The following is a 21,325-nucleotide window of genomic DNA, read 5'->3' on the forward strand; positions in this document are numbered from 1 at the left end:
CCAGGGGTCTTTGTATAGATATTCTGTAGGACTGCATTTATATAGCGCTATTCCATCTGCATCAGACGCTCAAAGCACTTTACAATATGCCTCACATTCACTCTGATGTCAGGGTGCTGCCATACAAGATGCTTGCTACACACCGGGAGCAAATAGGGGATTAAGGACCTTGCCCAAGGGCTATTGGTGACTTTCCGGTCAGTTTGGGATTTGAACCAAGGATCTTCTGGTCTCAAGCCCAACGCTTAACCACTAGACCATCACCTCCCCTAAAGAATTGATACACTTTATAGAATTTTTGGACAGATTTTGGAAAATTTGTGTGTATATTTCACCAAGTATAAAGCACAGAGAAATCATTCCTTGTGCTGTGCTGATAGCGGCGTAGGACTTGGACATTAAAATTATAGTTGAGTGGTGGTGAGTGGGGTTAATCTATTCCAGCCAACTTGTGCAGAAAACAATAACTCAAAAACAGTAAATGCTATGATCTTGTAACTGACCACATTCAAGAAGCCATGAAGTGGTTAGTTGGTGGTTAACTTTGATGCCCCAGAACAACTGAAAGAGCATCATTGTTTTGCACATGTAATATCCCAGTAGGTGGCAGATGTGTCTGGATGCTGGTTGAATACTGGAAAATTACAAACGGCTGGACAATTTGTGTCTGTTGGCAGATTTTAAGCTGCCAGATGTAGCGGGAAACATGATGCCCACTCTGTGGGCAAATACAGCATGAAATAAACGTCAGAATGGGGAAATAAAACCACCATTAAAGAATAGATAGAATGTGTGGCTGGGGATGATACCAGAAACGTTATGTTGGTACTGGAAATTTGTGATGGCAAACTCAAAACATTATGGAAACTTATTTTGGAATGTTGTTCAAAAGTCCATATGAAGAAGAACGCATTGAACAGTGGCACCTGTTAGATCAGTCACAAATATGCATCCATATAAAATTATCAATGTCACATTTAAATGCTACATGTGTGCACAAGTAGCATGTGCTTTCTTTGTTAGCATGTGGCATTCTGGAGTTGCACTGTAGCTTTAATGGCTAATTTCAATAAATTCTAAAAGACTTGATAACACTTGATATAAACTCTCGATTTTTAATCTTTGATTTCCCTAAAAAATGAGGTTACCGCAAACAAGGAACGCTTATTACTTATACTCCAATGTGCACTCAGTTTGGTACAATTACCCTCAAACTAAAGGCTTCTCTACAAACCCATCATTTTTGCTTTCAAATACAGTTTGATGGGAGAAAGGCAAGAACATCATTATTGGGAAGCTTGCAGGCTCGTGTCCCATCCAGCACTATAATGTGGTTTAGTTTGTTATTGTGCATCCTCGTTCTCAGTCATGAATACTTGTGTATCCATAAACAGATTTTGCTGATTTATAACCATGGAAACATCATTTGGACAGATACAGGAGGCAGCGGTGAATAGGCCAGGTGGCCACATGCCTCCTTCCAGCTTTTAAAATTTTTTATAGCCTTTGATTACCGTAAGAGCTTTAAATAAATCATTTTTAATGTAAAGGTTTTGAGTGTTATTGGGGGGAATGTCTGGCTTTCTCAGGAGCAACAGTCTGACCTTTTAGAAAGTGGCTTTATTGAGAATTACAATGCCCCACAATACTTGTTCTTCCACCATGTAGTGAAGGATCAATAAATTATCACCATGCCAGGGAACTAATACCGTATCCACGGAGACCAGGATGCCCCCCACCCTCCCACAGATGCATACCCAGCCCCACCAACAGATGCTCACGTCCTCTCTTTCGTTTTCCACATGCAGATGTTTTCACACCTTCTCCACGTTTAGTGATGACACAGCGCCGCCTTAATTAATCATTCATGATGTTCACGGAAGGATTGTTGGTCTCCTGCAGGAGCAGAGGAAGCCGTAAGGAGCTCGTCGGCACCAGCACAGAGCGGTGCATCATGGGGAAACAGAACAGCAAGCTACGGCCTGAGGTGCTGAACGACCTGCGAGAGAATACCGAGTTCACTGACCACGAGCTGCAGGAGTGGTACCGTGGCTTCCTCAAGGACTGTCCCACTGGCCACCTGACCGTGGAGGAGTTCAAGAAGATATACGCCAACTTCTTCCCCTACGGCGACGCCTCAAAGTTTGCCGAGCACGTCTTCCGCACTTTTGACACCAACAGCGACGCCACCATTGACTTCCGGGAGTTTATCATCGCCTTAAGCGTGACGTCCCGGGGCGGGCTGGAGCAGAAGCTGCGGTGGGCCTTCAGCATGTACGACCTGGACGGCAACGGGTACATCAGCCGGGCAGAAATGCTGGAGATAGTCCAGGTGGGTCCATACAACTCCTAATACAGGATACTTGTTGTTTTCGAAGAGACAAGAAAATGATGATAGCTTTTTAGGTGTGTGCGTAGGGGTGTTGTCAGGGAGGGGAATGTGCCTTGCTCAAAGACACTGACACTTACTGTAGCTCTGTTGGGCACAACTCACTCTGTAATTGCTATTGGGAAAAAGCGATTTTTGTTGTGAACATGACAACTTACAAAAATACATGGTGGTGAACAATTCATGGTAGATACTTCTTACTTACACCATAAGGACCCATTGGGTTGTAGAAGAGTTGATTAGATTTTAAGATTGCTTGGTTAAAATTACGTTGCATGATTCTCCCTCATTTAAACAGTTTCAGTGTCTTGCTCAACATTTGAGCTTTCAACTACGGTATAGAGTGAAAACAATAACTTGCTAACAATAAAAGGTGGACACTTGAGATCTAGACCAGTGGTGCCCTCTGTAGTGTTGATCAGGTTACACTTTCTGCTTGTTTGGTGTTAACAGTAGCGTCTGTATTCAGAGCGTATTTATTTTATTGTGACATAAGCAGGATCACACATAGGTGAGTTCTGTCAAACAAACCCCCTTTTTTCATGTCAGCACAGTTAAGTTACCAGCTGTAGTCACAAACAGGAAGTTTAGGAAGAGGCCTCGGACAAAACATGAAAACACGACGAGCAGATTTGGAATTTTCAGCACTGATTTTTGACCCTGTGTTGATTTCACAAAACCCAAAAATAGATGAAAACATATACACCAAAATGGTAAATGGACTGCATTTACATAGCGCTTTTCCATCTGCATCAGACACTCAAAGCGCTTTACAATTATGCCTCACATTCACCCCGATGTCAGGGTGCTGCCATACAAGGTGCTCACTACACACCGGGAGCAATAGGGGATTAAAGGCCTTGCCCGCGGGCCCTTAGTGATTTTCCAGTCAGGTGGGGATTTGAACCCATGATCTTCTGGACTCAAGCCCAACACCTCAACCACTAGACCATCACCAAATTCTTTGAGTATTTTTTTTCTGCCGTAAAAAAACAAGCAGTTTAAACAAATTGCTGTAACCCCAATACCGCCATGATATCCACACTCACGATCGAACCATCTGATCACAACTGGAGATCTGATTTGTAAACTTTACATCGACATGAAAATTTTCGGCTTTGCAAACTTGGGAGGAACATGCGGCGATTCGAGCGTCCTGTTTATGTTCTTTGCAGTATTTTTAGCGCGCACTCTCTGAAGGCAGTTTTAAGCTTCGTGTCATTTCCAGATCTAAAGAATATTTTCTTCTCACATTTCGGATGCAGCCTGCCCTTTCAGGTTTGTTTCCCCCCCCTTTTTCCTTATCGGTGCTGCTATATTTACTCTTCCAATGTGGTGAGCCGAGCAGCCTGCAGGGCCATATCAATATTGGCTCAGTCCATTGTGCACGTGGATACAAATGAATGTGTGTGTGTGGGGGATTGAAGTGCCATTTCTTTTGTTGGCGGAGAAGCCTTTCTGTTTTCCCAGCCTCTCTTTCATTAAGGCCGCAGAGCGACCGTGAGATGAACTGAAATATGTCATTTACCAGAACGTGCTGGCAGAGGTGATTTAGTTTCTGTGTCACGACTCTTCTGAGTGCAGCATCAAGAAAGGCCTTAATTGGCAGAGCGCTGTGATTACCTGGCAACACTGAGCAAAAAGGAGGTCACAGCATTCATACAATAGAGCCTTTACCCCCCCCCCCCCCCCCCCCCCCCAACATTACCGTTGGCCTGCACAGGATAACCCAGAAAATAACCCGACTCCGACAGTTTTTCTGATTCTTCCTCTCGTCTGCAGGCGATTTACAAGATGGTGTCATCAGTGATGAAGATGCCCGAGGACGAGTCGACACCAGAGAAACGGACAGATAAGATCTTCAAACAGATGGACATTGACAATGATGGTGAGGCTGCGCATCGTCTCTGATTAATTTCTGTCCTCGTGCATGCGCGCTAGTGACGAGATGTCACGCTGAGCTCTCAACATCAAAGCCAGAAGGGAGCAGGATGCCTAAAAAAAAACCCCGCTCAGTACTGCACTTCTTCTCACATAAAAGAAAGGCGTCAACGTTTTCGCAGATCAGAAGTGTTTTTTTTTTTATATATAGACACCTACTGAATATCCTGAAGCTTTGTGTCTGCAAAGCTGCAATAACCCGACAGGCAGAAAGCAGCTTTTTATAACACAGAGGGGGAAATAAAGTGATGCAAGTGACGGAGAAACTAGGAGTCACAAGAAAGTAAAACGGAACATACATGGAAAGGAAGTGACATACACACACTTGGGGAAAAAAAAATTCAGTGTTCTCCATGTCAAGCTTTCTTAAATATCCTTTTAATCTCACCCCAATAACACGTCTCTACAACATGACCGCATACTGCAATTTGAGATGTTTGTTTGTTTGTTCCACTACTCCTCCGATGTGCTCGGGCCAATTTCCACCAAATTTGTCGTGTGCACGTAGGCTGACCTTGGAATTGTAATTAAGGGATTTGTTTCAGCAATAGTCAAGGTAACTAAGGTCAAATGTCAAAATTGTGGTCTGTCTGTCTGCTCTCTTACTCCTCCCAGGCCATTCAGTGATTTTCACCCAGCTTGATACATTTGTCACAATCATCCCCAGAATTACCCTTTAAGGGTTTGTTTTGATCACTGGGGTCAAGGTGACATCTGCCTGTCTGTTTGTTGGCTGCTCGTCTGAAATCGTTTTGCTGATTAACTCAATATGCCAATGAAGGCTGACCGTGAAATTGCCAAACTGAATTTTGGCAAAGGTCAAGGTAAAGGAATTAGATTTTCCTTTGGACCAAATGGGCCAAACACTTTGATGGATTCCACTCAGCCAGGACCATTTGCCTGAAGCTCGAGGTTACTGGCGTCAAATGTCAGATTGCCTTAGTGCTTAACCCAAAATAATGCATTGCATAAGTGATACTACGCATTAGTATGAACAACTAAACCATCACATTTGCAGCCAGTTTTCTTTAGACAAGTCAGCGGATGGATACATGAATATTTCCAAGTCAGTGACTATGCCTTAGGCTTTGTTTAAATCAATTATTCAGAAATACACACAGTATGTTCTCAAAATCTGAGTGACTGTGCAAGAAGGAGACAAGTGAGGGAAGCCACCAAGAGATGCATGACAACTCTGAGTTGAATAGAAGGATTTTCGTAAACAGATCTTTGCCTGAAGACAAAACTCGAACCTACATTTTCTCATCATAAAGAAAACTGGCTGTAAAATGTGCATTCAGTTGTGACAAGTTAATAGGTACCATTACTTATGCAACCCCCCGGTTTGATATTTTTTTATTTATATCGTGGAGATGTGTTGTTGGTGTGTGTTTAAAGGGTACAATTTTTATACATTTTAATATTGAGGGGTCTGATACTTTGTGTGTTTATTTTTAACATAACAATCCGAGTGTATGTAGACTTACTGTTTTAAGTGTTCTCACCACCGGAGATCAGCAGCAGACAAGACGAGAGGACAAGAAGATAACTAAGAAAAAAGCCACACAAGATAATTGCATTATATCCACTAGATGTGCGCGAGTTGACATTCAGTGTGAAATTCAGTGCTAACCCAATGCGAAACATGCTAAAACATTCGCTGAGTTTTACTGCTAGGGAGAGACAGCATATGTCAGAGCCGTTTGTGTGGAAACTGAAGGTTTCAGACAATCTGAAGTTCAAGGCACGGCTACGTTTGTTAGCACTGTAGCCTATGGCTACAGCTGCACTGCAGGGTAAATCAACGTAATGTAATTACTGCTCCATTCTAGTACAGTTTGAAGAAAAAATCTTGGTAGTTATCCCCAACATAGAGGACAAAGTGAATTTTTGTACTAGAGCAGATTGTGGTGGCAACAACTTTTGAAAGTTTTTATGTTGCAGGGAGTCTGTGTCACAGTCAGCAAAAACATCTGCTCTTATAATTAGTTATTTTGGAAATTTTGTACATTTTTATTTGTTTGGACATAATTTATTAATTTCCTAAGATAATATTTCAGATCTTGTTTATTGGGAAGCGGTGACCGAAGTATCAGGTACAGGTTCCTGTGTGTACATACTGTTCCTCTGTTCACAGCCACTGAGGACATAAGTAATGTTTCACAATGTCTCCACTCTGAGGAAGACCACTGGTGACTAAAACCACTTTTTTTTAACCTGGTTATTCCCCATGAACTGTTTTGCTATTTTTTTTTTTTTTTTAATTCAGTTTCAGGTTGTTTAGGCACATTTTCCCACATGGCGTATCTGTGTCAGGTGGAGACTGAAGTTTCCTCTGTGATCACAGGTAGATTGTCTCTGGAGGAGTTCATCAAAGGCGCCAAGAGCGACCCGTCCATCGTCAGACTGCTGCAGTCGGATCAGGGAACGTCTCGGCAATACTGAAAACACACGCAGCATCTGCTGTTCGTCCACAATATCTGTGAGCTTTGCATCTTATAAACACTCCACCTTAATGTTTACATTATCAGTAATTCCTTCGGTAACGTGGACTGTGCCGTCCTTCTCAGTTCAAAATGATCTCTCCCCACACCCTCGATTTTTTTTTTTTTTTTACTTGGTCTACATAAGTGAAGTGCCACATATTTAAACTGACCGATTGTATTATGATTCACATTATGTTACATTATAGAGGATAATTATATATTAGTTGGTATACGTGGTCCAGAAAATTGTGAATTGCCAGATTTCTGGATGTTGCGTGCAACTGTTTATGCCAGATACGATATTTGACTGGAAATTCAACTCGTAGGCCTGATTCACACGGTAGGATAATTAGGCTTTTATCGGACCCGAGCTTCCCGTTCCGACAATCTTTAGGACGCCCCAACAATCGTGATGACGCTAAAGATAATCTCATCAGATATTCCTGCCATGTGTGGTGTGTTAAGAGTGCGCTGATCTGCTTGGAAGGACATCAGGGGCGCTCTGAAGCAAATCGGGGATATTCAACATGTTGGATTGTCTTGGCCCGATATCGCAGCAGCCTGCTGAATGTGACGTGCAGCCAATCAAAGTGAGGTGACGGACATACAGAGCGGAAAATAAAATCAAAAAACGACTTACCAGAAAGTCCTGTGGTCGTGCTGTCTCCATTCATTTAAAGAACGCCTTTCTTTTTGTATAGTTTTTTTTCCCCCGTTTTAAATAGTCCACAAAGTATCTCCGTTTGTTTACTCTGAAGTCACGTTTAATCTGGAGAGATTTTGAGATTTCCTGTCTGAGCTGGGAATGTTCGTGTGTGAAATCTGTGTGGTGGTGGTGTCCTTACCGGGTGGCTGAACACCACACCCTGTACGACCAAACCTGTTAGATCTATGATTTTTCTTTTTTTTTTTTCCATGTGTGTGTGGTCTCAGGTTTTGGAAACCTACATACAATTTTAATATCCTGCTGTGTAAACCAGGCATAACCATAAGTAGCATCCAAGCTGCACAATACTGTTTAAGTGTAGTCTTCATGACGTGCATCAGACCACAGGATGTGTGTCAAGTAAAGAAACAATTCTGTCTTTGGGTTGTATTTGACTATGAAAGGAGCTCGTCTGTGGGGGAGGGGCAGGGCTCAGCTCAAAATTATGTTGTCCTAAAACAGGTATGCTGTCACGTTTCTTGCGGAGTGTCTCAGATTTAATTTGCATGCAGATGCATTCCTCTACAGAAATTACCATAATTCTCAAATGAGTCACTTATCCTCTCCCTCCCCCATTACAATAAATAAGCATGACACAAAAGAAAAATAGGCCACATTAAATTGGAGAAACTGTCAGTCAAATGTGTCTGTCTAGAATAAACAGTGATGGAGTTTGAGTCGACTGTGTGAGGCTTACTGTGGAGGATTGTTAAGCCCTGTTCCCACATAAGAGTTGGACTGTGACAACTCAAAGTTGTCATGGTGACACTTGACCACATCCTGTCAACTCACAAGAGTCCTCCATGATGTGATTACTGCAAGACGATTTAGCACGACACCATCAGGACTATGATGGATGCATTCAGGATGAAAGCAGATGACGCAACGAATGCCCTCAAGAACAAGGCAAGTCTGCAGGAGGATGGCACAAGGAGGTTTTTCCGAAAGTACAGTACTGAGAAAATTGGCATCTTGTACCATCACAGCTTAGAGAGTGTGAGACACCACGATTTGATAGTTGTGATAAAATAAATGAACCGTGTTTGTGGTAACAGGGTCTTAAGTTGGTCTGAACAATGTCTATTATTTTGTTATTGCATGCACTCAGTGACAGTGTTCTCAGAGTTTGTGAGTAAATAAGCAGTGCTTGTTTTTATTCATTTTTATTTTTGTAACAAAAATGTTTTGTTTTCACACAAATGAAATAAAGTCGTGTAAGAAAAATCTACACAAGCGGTCCCACAGTTACCCTTTGTCCTGGACATATGCAACCCAAAAGCCCACCCCCAAGACTCATTCACTGAATTTAAAAAGAAATTAAATCAAAAATTATTAAGTCACACTGGTCAAATGTTGAACAGGTGCCAGGGAGAGGCTGAGGCGTGGAGAGACTATTCGGACGCCCCCTCTGCTCCTCAGCATGGGGTGAAATATATAAAAATGCAGCTTCTGGAGTTCAGCAGGGATATGCAGAGTTCAGTCCAGGGTCACAGCGCAAGCTGCCGCCCCCTCCTGTTACTGCATCTGACGACGATGTGAGAAACTGCAGGCGTCTCTCGTGTGTGTTCTTTTCTGGAGTTATTTCAGCAACTGACAGACCGGGACTCCCGTTCATCCACAGGAGACGAGAGGCCCAGAGCGGATCCAGCCTGGAACAGATCCCGGCCAGTTTGGGCTCATAACTCGATCCTCCCAAAATCATCATCCAGGTCTATGTCACTGAGGTCGTACTCATCCTCCACAGGAAGCTGAGGAGGACACAGAACAAGTTTTACCCCAACAATTTAACAGCTCCTAAAGGCCGTATTATTTATGTAAGAAAATATACCTGCAAAAACAGTCATAAGTGTACCAAAAAAAAGTTATATATTTGTCGAGTAAGGTTTCATAAACATTTGACAGCTGCTCGGAACTCAAAGCAAGTTGTGATTAATTACGTCAGTGCTCAAGTGTTTTCAGACCAGGAAAAAAATAAGATACACCCACTCGTGATGCGCTCCCATTTTCAGTGGCTGTTGTGCGTTCTATGAAAAACAATGTTTGCTGGTAAGTGTATTCCTGATGATCACCATCACGCACAAAACATACGACTGCTCTCACAGATGTACGTCACTATCAACTCATGAAAACGGAAGCAAGCATCCAGAAAAGGTGGAGTATTACCAAAAAAAAAAAAGTTTGTGAGAATGTCACCACACTGCAGTGAGCGCGCCTCCATAACGCAGTATAGATGACAATCATTTACAACCTAAAGGCAATAAATTAACATTTAAACATGCTACATATTAATAGTTTCAAAATATAGATACCATTTGTGCATTGGTAAAATGTATCTGTAGGATTCTGCATTCAGGTTTAAGTTCTGAAAATGAAAATTGTTTTATTAAAGACTTAAAAAGGGGTCAGACTATGTTTAAACATCCTCAAACTCCCATAGTTCCATGTGCAGACAGAAATTCTTCAGTTGGAGACAAATATTTCATTTTACGTCTCTACTGTACGTGTCACCTCAAATTAGAAAAGCTGCAACATTCAAGGAAGATTTTTTTGTAGAAGATCCCAGAGAAACCTGTTGCTCAAGTCTGAGTGATTAGTTTGTGCACTAATGAATAATTTAGGTTTTGTGCAACAATGAGCAAACACCTCTCTTGCAATCTATCAGCGTGCTTTGTTTTTGTAGAGGATATGACGGCAACACGACAAACTGGTAAATTTAGTTAAATTGACGAGGTGTCGAAAGTGATGCAGCAAGGCTGAAAATCTCATCCTCATATGTCCACCACTAACTGGACTTCAGACACAAACCACTAGAAGAGCTCAGTGTAAAGCTCAGTTTAAACTTCTTTCACTGACTTGTGATGTTCATTTGAGATGACTGCGCCATGCTTGTGTGAGTGGTAGGTTGTGATGAGGACATAGCAGCTCTCTGCCAGTCAGTCAGTCAAACGTGGGTCCAGACCCTCTTTGGAGAGGGTGTGTTTAGAAAAGGAGCTGGATCATTCAGACTAGGTCTCCTGTATCGACTGACATATGTAAGGTGAATTCTCGTCAATATGCCCTCGCTCACCTGTCCATCTCGGCCATCCCAGGGTTCAACTGTGTGAATCTTGGGCATAGCATCGCCTCCAAATGTAGCAGTTGAGCCACGCCCCACAGAAAGTTCCCTGAGGAGGAAAATAAGTTGAGATAAAGAAAAACACATTCCAGCCAATGGGTTTTTCCTCTGAAAGACAACAGCGCCTCCTACCTGAGGAACTCGTGGATGCCCGTCTCACTGAAGGAGCCCTTGAGCAGAGCAAATTTCATCTTACGGGCATTGATAGCGGCCATAGCGGGGTATCCAAACCCACCGATACCCAGAGAGGCCTCCAACTCCATCTGAGCTCCCGCCTCAGTCCACAGCCACCTGATAGGAGCACAGCCTCCATTATTCACTCATTCACACTCTAATCAAAAAACACAGCTGTGTTAGAGTCCATTTTTGATTTTAAACTAATTACGAAGCAAACTATAAGCACAACATATGAAATACTGTACTCTCATAACTTGTTACCACTAGACCTCAAAAACAAATGGGAGAGATTTAAATGAATCGATCAGAGAAGACACTTGGCACAAAATAATGAGAATCTATTTGTCTTAGACGTGCTGTTATTCAGTTTAAAACTGTACACCATCTACACTAAAGCTAGACATTCAAAGATCAAACCTAACTTGGACCCCACTTGTGATTGTTGTGGGTGGGATCCAGTCACTGTTACACGTTCTGGCAGTCCATCTTTTAGATGGTACCAACTACAGTCATTGCTCTTTTTGGTGGTGTACCCCAGATGGCCCCACTTCTTCAGATGTGGGAAATAGTCTATGAGCCAGTTATCGGTACCACGTAAGGTGATGAAATGACACTTAGAATCCAGCCTCAGTGCACCATGACCCACACACACAAAAAAAGTACACTGATCATCCCAGGGTGGCAGTTATAGCCAGGTAGGGGGTCAATAATAGTCCTAACTATACCTTTGTGGAATCTTTATGATCAGACAAATAATGTAGTATAGTTTTTAACATGATTGGAGCATTTTTACATTTTGACCTCTGTAATTCTTCAGTGAGCCCTAGCTTGCTACAGCTACCACCCTGGCATGGTTATCATATTTATGTGTAGGCCATGGTACACTGTCGCTGCATCTGGAGAAGATCAGATACACAATCAGGGTCTACCAGAAAATTTTACAATATATGGCAGCCTTTCTTAATGTTTGTTTTAGATATGGATGCCAAAAATATTATAAAACTCTGCTGTGTTTTTTTTTATTATTATATCCCTGATATCTGTTGCTTTGCCACTAATACTTTGCTATGTGAACTCATCTCTAACACCAAGTCTGGTATTTGGGATAAGGAGGGATGGAGCAAGTTTAGCCCCCCCCTTGTTCTGTTGGTTCATTGTTTAATTACAAAAACAAAATTTTATTTTATTTAACCAGGTTAGTCCCACTGAGATTGAGATCTCTTTTACAAGGGAGACGTGGACAATTTTTGAAGTTTCCAGTCCATCCAACCTTCATGTCTTTGGATATGGGAGGAAGCCGGAGCACCCGGAGAGAACATGCAAACTCCGCACAGCAGGTGTAAATCAATCTCATGACCTTTCTGTAAGGCAAGAGAGCTAACCACTAAGCCACGTGCTGCCCAAAGAGACCTTGATCAAAAACCACACAACTGCTCCCACATGTACCCCCACATCTTCTTCTTGTACTTCTCAGCCATCTTCATCATCACCTGCAGGTAGTCATTTCTTCCAGCAGCACCTGTATGCGGATCATTTTTACAGCCATTTCAACAACTTTCAATAAAACACAAAGTATCGATCTGTAGGTCACCAAGTTTTTTATTTTTTAATGTACCAGACCTGTGTCCAGAATGTGTGGCAGCACAGCGATGACACATAACTGACTGTCCTCACAGGTCTTCTTCAAGATGTCCTCGTTAAGGATCTGAGACAACAAACAACAACACACTAAAGTTCAGATCAATTTACACAGTGCATCTGGAAAGTATTCACAGCATTTCATTTTTTCCACATTGTTAAAGCCTTATTCCAAAATGGATGAAATTCACACCCCACCCCCACAAAATCAATTCTGCTCACAACATGAAAAAAGTTCTTGAAATTTTTCCAAATTTATTAAAAATAAATCACCCTGACCTGCCAGACTAAGACCCTTCTCCCCGATCACTCAGTTTAGATGGGTAGCCAGCTCTAGGAAGAGTCCTGATGGATCATAACTTCTTCCATTTACAGATGGAGGCCACTGTGCTTACAGGACCTTCAAAGTAGCAGAACTATTTCTGTACCGTTCCCCAGATTTGTGCCTCGACTGTGGGACCTTATATGTAGACAAGTTTTTGCCAAATCAACTGAATGCTCCCCAGGTGGATCCCAACTGAAAACATCCAAGGTTGATCAGTGGAATCAGGATGCACCTGAGCTCAATTTTGAGCTTCATGGCAATGACTGAATACATATGTACATGTGATTTTAGTTTTAATTTATGTGCAAAAATCTAAAAGATTTTCCCACTGTCATTATGGGGTATTGTGTGAAAACCTTTAAGGAAAAAATACATTTCATCTATTTTGGAATTTAATTTATTTAATCAGGTTAGTCGTTAATTGTCCAGGGAGACCTGGACAACTATAAAGTTTCCAATTCACCTAACCTGCATGTCTCTGGAAGCCGGAGCACCCGGAGGGAGCCCATGCAAATGCCACAGGTGGGAATCGATCCCATGACCTTCTTGCTGTGAGGCAACAGTGCTAACCACTAAACCACTGTGCTGCCCATATAACAAGGCTGTAACATAGCAAAATGTAGAAAAAGTGAAGTGCTGTGAACACTTTCCAGATGCACTGTAAATGCATCAAGAAGCAAAACAGGCTCAACAGCAAACAGTTTATATTAAATCAAAAGCCCTCAGAAATGGATAAATGCAGAGTCCTGACTGCGGTTAGTGACGGTTCGTAGTTGTGAGAATGGAATAGCTCCTCCAAGAACAACATCAGCACAAACTACACACCTCCAGCAGCTCTGGAGGGGGTGCGCTGTCTGAGAACAGTTCCACAGCTTGCGCGATGATGTCGCCACGGTTGCGACCTCCTTGGTAGTCTTCTGGCTGTTCGCCTTTGCGGAAAATTTTGATGGTGGGAAATCCACGGATCTAAAAAAAAAAAAAACGTTAATCATTTGCTTAATTTGACTATTTTCAAAGGATTCAATACAGAAGGTTTTTTTTTTTTTTTTTTTTTTTGCAATAAATGTCAACATATTTAATTTCAACACTGCTGTTGTGGTGCACGGAGACAAAATTGCAAAAATCATGTGCTCTGCAAATACTTCCAGACTGAACTGTAAGCAGCATTATGCTCTACGTAATGTTAAAGTCGTCATCTTTGGACTGTTCACTGGTTTTCAGTTTGGATCTGGTTTGTACTCACCCCGTAGCGAGCAGACACAACCTGGTGCACGGTAGCATCCACTGCTCCCAGGTGAACTTTGCCCTTCGTCTGCTCCTTAACAGCTGTGGCTGCAGCTGCCCACTCAGGCTCCAAACTGGTGAGAAATCAAAGATGGGTAAAACACTAACGAGGATGTACTCACTCCTCATTACATATGCTCAAACACTGGGTGATAAACCTGCTTTCATAGAGAGTACTTCCTCTCAAAAAAAAAAAAACCTCTCAGCAAGATCTGTGGTTTACTCAGAATAATGTGGCGATATTTTTGGAATCAAAATTCCAGTCACAGAAATGTCAAAGTTCCAAACTCACTTCTTGCAGTGTCCACACCAGGGGGCGAAGAACTCCACCAGCCATACGTCGTCGCTCTCCAGCACCAGCTTGTCAAAGTTGTCATCAGTGAGCTCCACCACATCCTTCTTGCCGTCATCACTCTGGGAGGAGTCGTTTGTGTGTCAGTCATACAAATCTCAACAGGTATAAATTATAAATGTGCTGTTTTTGTTAAACCACTCTACCTGTCTGCTGTAGCCAGATCCACCAGACTTCCCACCCACCTTCTCCTTCACCAGAGCACGTAGAGCGTTGATGGCTCCATCCACGATGGCCTGGGTGCTGCGTCCACCTGAGGTGGGGGGTTGAAGCTCAGCCATGTTGGAGACAAATTCCCCTGCAGCCTTATACATCATGAGATTACAGAGCCTGCAGCAGCACCAGCTCTTAGCTGAGGTTTAGACTGGTTCAGCTTAACCAAGCTGGACAGCTGACCCACTGTATGCAGCAGGCACACTGACAGGTGTGCCAGTTTTGGGTTCACCCCCCCCCCCCCAAAAAAATTAATGCTCTGTTCCATTTTCCTCAGGTAATGTCAAATTCACAAATTTTACACAATGGATAACAGAACCCTTAAAAACTCCCACTATTTTTTCCCCTTAAAAAAAAGTCTGCAAGTTGGTACAAGACCTCCATAACAGCTGTGACTGTTGTAACTGCAGGTATTTGAAGAATGTTTATTGTGCAAAACTTCACAGCCCAAAACCTATTGCATGTGAGCTCAGTCTTTGAAAAGCACGTTCATGAAATATAGAGGGGGGGGGGGGGGGGGGGGGGGGGGGGAATAATCTTGATGCACATCCTGAAAACAAAAACTGGCCCAATTCTCAACCGAACATTTTTCTTTCAGTCTGTTCAACAATATATCACACGTTTGCAGAGGACACATTGCTTTAAAAATCCTCACACTCCACAGCGTGTTTGGTTGAAGAGAGAGAAAGATTGTCACCACCGTTGCCCAATCGTTCACGGACTTCTTAAATATGAAGTATGTCCATACAGTAGTCTATCACTTAAAATCATCCATCCATTTTCTTCCGCTTTATCCGGAGTCGGGTCGCGGGGGCAGCAGCTCAAGCAAAGCCGCCCAGACCTCCCAATCCACACACACCTCCTCCAGGGGAACTCCAAGGCATTCCCAAGCCAGCCGAGAGATGTAGTCCCTCCAGCGTGTCCTGGGTCTTCCCCGGGGCCTCCTCCCAGTGGGACATGCCCGGAACACCTCTCCAGCGAGGCAATCCAGCGGGCATCCGGAAAAGATGCCCGAGCCACCTCAACTGACTCCTTTCGACATGGAGGAGTAGCGGCTCGACTCCGAGCTCCTCACCGTATCTCTAAGGGAGCGCCCAGCCACCCTGCGGAGGAAACTCATCTCGGCCGCTTGTACTCGCGATCTCGTTCTTTCGGTCAAATCTCATGACCATAGGTGAGGATCAGAACGTAGAGCGATAGCTTTGCCCCCCCTACTCAGCTCTCTCTTCACCACGACGGTCCGATACAGTGACCGCATCACTGCAGATGCTGCACCGATCCGTCTATCGATCTCACGCTCCATCCATCCCTCACTCGTGAACAAGACCCCGAGATGCTTAAACTCCTCCACTTGAGGCAAGGACCCTCCACCGACCTGAAGAGGGCAAAGCACCTTTTTCCGGTCGAGAACCATGGCCTCGGATTTGGAGGTGCCGATTTTCATCCCAGACGCTTCACACTCGGCTGCAAACCACCCCAGTGCATGCTGAAGGTCCTGATTTGACGAAGCCAACAGAACTACATCGTCTGCAAACAGCAGAGACGAGATTCTGTGGTTCCCAAACCAGACCCCCTCTACACCCTAGCTGCGCCTAGAAATTCTGTCCATAAAAATAAACAGAACCGGTGACAAAGGGCAGCCCTGGCGGAGGCCAACGTGCACTGGAAACAGGTTTGACTTACTACCAGCAATGCGAACCAAGCTCCTGCTGCGGTCGTACAGGGACCGGATAGCCCTTAGCAAAGGACCCCGGACCCCGTACTCCCGGAGCACTCCCCACAGGGTGCCCCGAGGGACACAGTCGAATGCCTTCTCCAGATCCACAAAACACATATGGACTGGTTGGGCAAACTCCCATGAACCCTCGAGCACCCGATGGAGCGTGTAGAGCTGGTCCAGTGTGCCGCGACCAGGACGAAAACTACACTGCTCCCCCTCTAGCTGCCACCTTATCGTGCTGGGGGAGTTTACGTACCCAGATGATCCTAGGAGCTATGTTGTCGGGGGCTTTGTGCTCCCTGTAGGGTCTCCCAAGGCAAACAGGTCCTAGGTGACGGGTCAGACTAAGGGCAGTTCAGAACCTCCATGACCAGTAAAAGATCAAGGACCGTGACGTCGCCCGGTATGGCGGAGCCGGGGTCCCACCCTGGAGCCAGGCCTGGGGTTGGGCCTTAGCCCATGGGGCCCGGCTGGGCTCAGCCCGAAAGAGTGACGTGGGCCCGCCCTCCTGTGGGTTCACCACCTGCAGAGGGGGCCATGGGGGCGGGTGGCCCGGTCCATGCTCACAGCCCCTGGCTGTTGGCAGTTACAATCATTTGTGCCATATTTCTCCAGCGCAAAACAAAACACCACAAGCTGTCACACTTTCCAGATGATTCTTTGACGCAGGTTAAAGACATCAAAGCCTGCTCTTCCAGTATAGTAAAGCGCCATATCATAGAGAAAATTTATACCAGCTACATACAGTTTTTGTACCTAGTGGTAAACCATCAGATACTCTGTAACAGTCTGTTGTTTTATTACAAGATAAGCCAAGGTACTTAATACATTGCAAAGGCAGTACAACAGATTGACATATGGACAGCACAGGTAACACCTGTCCTCGAACCAAAAAAAAAAAGGGGGGGGGATTGAGGCAGATACAGACTTTAAAAAGTCTGTGCTGCCACTAACTGCTAAAACACTACCCCTGAGGTCATTAGGTGATATTCTGTATAACTGCGTTGAATACTGGGCTGAGAACCACCACACTAAGAAACACAGCAGCTGGGCTTAGACTCACGTTCTTACCTTGGTACTCCTCTGGCTTGTTCTTATTGGCTCCAAAGACCTTGATGGTTGGGAAGCCCCTGACGCCATATTGGCCACCCAGCGATTTGTGTTGATCCGCATCAACAGCGCCCAACTTGGCAATACCCTAAGAATTTTACAGCAACACAAACCATTAGCCAGGAAGACTGCTATTTACACACACATATATATATATATATATATATATACACACACACACACATATACAAACACATATATGGGCCTCTACTGGTGGTTGGCTCTCACTGCGGTATTGTATCACTTCCTGTTCCGGAGCACAGCGGTGTTTTGCTGTATCTGTTAGCTGTTTAATCTGCGCAGTTAGATTGATCTAGTTAACTAGATACGTGCCTTAACTAAAGCACTCCCTCTGCTGAATCACCTCTAAATTATTTACACATTATTCACTTTGTGTGTTTTTAGGAATCCGCTAGCTTAGCACAGCTACTAGCTCTTAGCCGGTTTAGCATGGCGGCTTCTTCTGTCTCTCCTGCACTTTTCTGCTCTGGGTGTGAAATGTTTAGTTATTCCTCGGCCTCCTTTAGCAGTAATGGTACTTGTAATAAGTGTAGCTTATTCATAGCTTTGGAGGCCAGGCTGGGCGAATTGGAGACTCGGCTCCGCACCGTGGAAAATTCTACAGCTAGCCAGGCCCCTGTAGTCGGTGCGGACCAAGGTACCTTAGCCGCCGTTAGTTTCTCTCTGGCAGATCCCGAGCAGCCGGGAAAGCAGGCCGACTGGGTGACTGTGAGGAGGAAGCGTAGTTCTAAACAGAAGCCCTGTGTACACCGCCAACCCGTTCACATTTCTAACCGTTTTTCCCCCACTCGACGACACACCCGCCGAGGATCAAACTCTGGTTATTGGCGACTGTTTTGAGAAATGTGAAGTTAGCGACACCAGCAACCATAGTCAATTGTCTTCCGGGGGCCAGAGCAGGCGACATTGAAGGAAATTTGAAACTGCTGGCTAAGGCTAAGCGTAAATTTGGTAAGATTGTAATTCACGTCGGCAGTAATGACACCCGGTTACGCCAATCGGAGGTCACTAAAATTAACATTGAATCGGTGTGTAACTTTGCAAAAACAATGTCGGACTCTGTAGTTTTCTCTGGGGCCCCTCCCGTCCCCGTAGAGACGGTGCCTGCTCCCAGACCACCAAAAATCTATTTAAGCATAAAAATTCAAAAAGAAAAAATAATATAGCACCTTCAACTGCACCACAGACAAACAGTTAAATGTGGTCTATTAAACATTAGGTCTCTCTCTTCTAAGTCCCTGTTAGTAAATGATATAATTGATCAACATATTGATTTATTCTGCCTTACAGAAACCTGGTTACAGCAGGATGAATATGTTAGTTTAAATGAGTCAACACCCCCAAGTCACACTAACTGCCAGAATGCTCGTAGCACGGGCCGAGGCGGAGGATTAGCAGCAATCTTCCATTCCAGCTTATCAAAAACCCAGACAGAACTTTAATTCATTTGAAAGCTTGACTCTTAGTCTTGTCCATCCAAACTGGAAGTCCCAAAAACCAGTTTTGTTCGTTATTATCTATCGTCCACCTGGTCGTTACTGTGAGTTTCTCTGAATTTTCAGACCTTTTGTCTGATTAGCGCTTAGCTCAGATAAGATAATTATAGTGGGCGATTTTAACATCCACACAGATGCTGAGAATGACAGCCTCTACACTGCATTTAATCTATTATTAGACTCAACTGGCTTTGCTCAAAATGTAAATGAGTCCACCCACCACTTTAATCATATCTTAGATCTTGTTCTGACTTATGGTATGGAAATTGAAGACTTAACAGTATTCCCTGAAAACTCCCTTCTGTCTGATCATTTCTTAACATTTACTCTGATGGACTACCCAGCAGTGGGGAATAAGTTTCATTACACTAGAAGTCTTTCAGGAAGCGCTGTAACTAGGTTTAAGGATATGATTCCTTCTTTATGTTCTCTAATGCCATATACCAACACAGTGCAGAGTAGCTACCTAAACTCTGTAAGTGAGATAGAGTATCTCGTCAATAGTTTTACATCCTCATTGAAGACAACTTTGGATGCTGTAGCTCCTCTGAAAAAGAGAGCTTTAAATCAGAAGTGCCTGACTCCGTGGTATAACTCACAAACTCGCAGCTTAAAGCAGATAACCCGTAAGTTGGAGAGGAAATGGCGTCTCACTAATTTAGAAGATCTTCACTTAGCCTGGAAAAAAGAGTCTGTTGCTCTATAAAAAAAAGCCCTCCGTAAAGCTAGGACATCTTACTACTCATCACTAATTGAAGAAAATAAGAACAACACCAGGTTTCTTTTCAGCACTGTAGCCAGGCTGACAAAGAGTCAGAGCTCTATTGAGCCAAGTATTCCTTTAACTAGTAATGACTTCATGACTTTCTTTGCTAATAAAATTTTAACTATTAGAGAAAAAATTACTCATAACCATCCCAAAGACGTATCGTTATCTTTGGCTGCTTTCAGTGATGCCGGTATTTGGTTAGACTCTCTCTCAGATTGTTCTGTCTGAGTTATTTTCATTAGTTACTTCATCCAAACCATCAACATGTCTATTAGACCTCATTCCTACCAGGCTGCTCAAGGAAGCCCTACCATTATTTAATGCTTCGATCTTAAATATGATCAATCTATCTTTATTAGTTGGCTATGTACCACAGGCTTTTAAGGGGGCAGTAATTAAACCATTACTTAAAAAGCCATCACTTGACCCAGCTATCTTAGCTAATTATAGGCCAATCTCCAACCTTCCTTTTCTCTCAAAAATTGTGGTCAAAAAATGGTCTATTTGAAGAGTTTCAGTCAGGTTTTAGAATTCATCATAGTACAGAAACAGCATTAGTGAAGGTTACAAATTACCTTCTTATGGCCTCAGACAGTGGACTCATCTCTGTGCTGCTTTTGATACTGTTGACCATAAAATTTTATTACAGAGATTAGAGCATGCCATAGGTATTAAAGGCACTGCGGTGGTTTGAATCATATCTAATAGATTACAATTTGTTCATGTAAATGGGGAATCTTCTTCACAGACTAAGGTTAATTATGGAGTTCCACAAGGTTCTGTGCTAGGACCAATTTTATTCACTTTATACATGCTTCCCTTAGGCAGTATTAGACGGCATTGCTTAAATTTTCATTGTTACGCAGATGATACCCAGCTTTATCTATCCATGAAGCCAGAGGACACACACCAATTAGCTAAACTGCAGGATTGTCTTACAGACATAAAGACATGGATGACCTCTAATTTCCTGCTTTTAAACTCAGATAAAACTGAAGTTATTGTACTTGGCCCCACACATCTTAGAAACATGGTGTCTAACCAGATCCTTACTCTGGATGGCATTACCCTGACCTCTAGTAATACTGTGAGAAATCTTGGAGTCATTTTTGATCAGGATATGTCATTCAAAGCGCATATTAAACAAATATGTAGGACTGCTTTTTTGCATTTACGCAATATCTCTAAAATTAGAAAGGTCTTGTCTCAGAGTGATGCTGAAAAACTAATTCATGCATTTATTTCCTCTAGGCTGGACTATTGTAATTCATTATTATCAGGTTGTCCTAAAAGTTCCCTGAAAAGCCTTCAGTTAATTCAAAATGCTGCAGCTAGAGTACTAACGGGGACTAGAAGGAGAGAGCATATCTCACCCATATTGGCCTCTCTTCATTGGCTTCCTGTTAATTCTAGAATTTAAAATTCTTCTTCTTACTTATAAGGTTTTGAATAATCAGGTCCCATCTTATCTTAGGGACCTCATAGTACCATATCACCCCAATAGAGCGCTTCGCTCTCAGACTGCAGGCTTACTTGTAGTTCCTAGGGTTTGTAAGAGTAGAATGGGAGGCAGAGCCTTCAGC

The 21,325-nt window shown here is 43.4% G+C and overlaps 2 protein-coding genes across 3 annotated transcripts in view; one reads left to right on the forward strand and one right to left on the reverse strand.

The window, feature by feature from the left end:
• Positions 1-1,855: 1,855 nt before the first annotated feature.
• Positions 1,856-6,827, forward strand: LOC117502598 (hippocalcin-like protein 1). Its single transcript, XM_034161649.1, has 3 exons — positions 1,856-2,332; positions 4,172-4,277; positions 6,678-6,827. Exons 1-3 carry the CDS (start codon positions 1,868-1,870, stop codon positions 6,773-6,775), a joined length of 669 nt encoding a protein of 222 aa, XP_034017540.1. The 5' UTR covers positions 1,856-1,867; the 3' UTR covers positions 6,776-6,827.
• Positions 6,804-21,325, reverse strand: part of pdia6 (protein disulfide isomerase family A, member 6) — a 24,055-nt gene continuing 9,533 nt past the window's right edge. Inside the window, exons 4-13 of one of the 2 annotated variants that reach the window (XM_034161647.1) lie at positions 17,418-17,544; positions 14,560-14,666; positions 14,354-14,475; positions 14,021-14,135; positions 13,603-13,743; positions 12,435-12,519; positions 12,261-12,333; positions 10,770-10,928; positions 10,590-10,686; positions 8,670-9,270 (exon numbers count right to left, since the gene is read on the reverse strand). In XM_034161647.1, the coding sequence (XP_034017538.1) occupies positions 9,199-9,270; positions 10,590-10,686; positions 10,770-10,928; positions 12,261-12,333; positions 12,435-12,519; positions 13,603-13,743; positions 14,021-14,135; positions 14,354-14,475; positions 14,560-14,666; positions 17,418-17,544 (1,098 nt within the window). In that variant the 3' untranslated portion in view covers positions 8,670-9,198. Of the gene's footprint in view, positions 6,947-8,669; positions 9,271-10,589; positions 10,687-10,769; positions 10,929-12,242; positions 12,334-12,434; positions 12,520-13,602; positions 13,744-14,020; positions 14,136-14,353; positions 14,476-14,559; positions 14,667-17,417; positions 17,545-21,325 lie in introns of those variants that run through there. The other variant, XM_034161648.1, reaches the window with a different exon arrangement.

Source organism: Thalassophryne amazonica, chromosome 21 (genome assembly GCF_902500255.1).
Source record: "Thalassophryne amazonica chromosome 21, fThaAma1.1, whole genome shotgun sequence".
Lineage (NCBI taxonomy): Eukaryota > Metazoa > Chordata > Actinopteri > Batrachoidiformes > Batrachoididae > Thalassophryne > Thalassophryne amazonica.

What these genes read in the sequence shown, in the direction of transcription:
- LOC117502598 (XM_034161649.1), top strand. Translation starts at nt 1,868, where the DNA reads ATGATGTTCACGGAAGGATTGTTGGTCTCCTGCAGGAGCAGAGGAAGC. An exon ending in AAATGCTGGAGATAGTCCAG is followed by an intron (nt 2,333 to 4,171) that starts GTGGGTCCATAC and finishes TCTCGTCTGCAG; the next exon opens with GCGATTTACAAGATGGTGTC. An exon ending in GATGGACATTGACAATGATG is followed by an intron (nt 4,278 to 6,677) that starts GTGAGGCTGCGC and finishes CTGTGATCACAG; the next exon opens with GTAGATTGTCTCTGGAGGAG.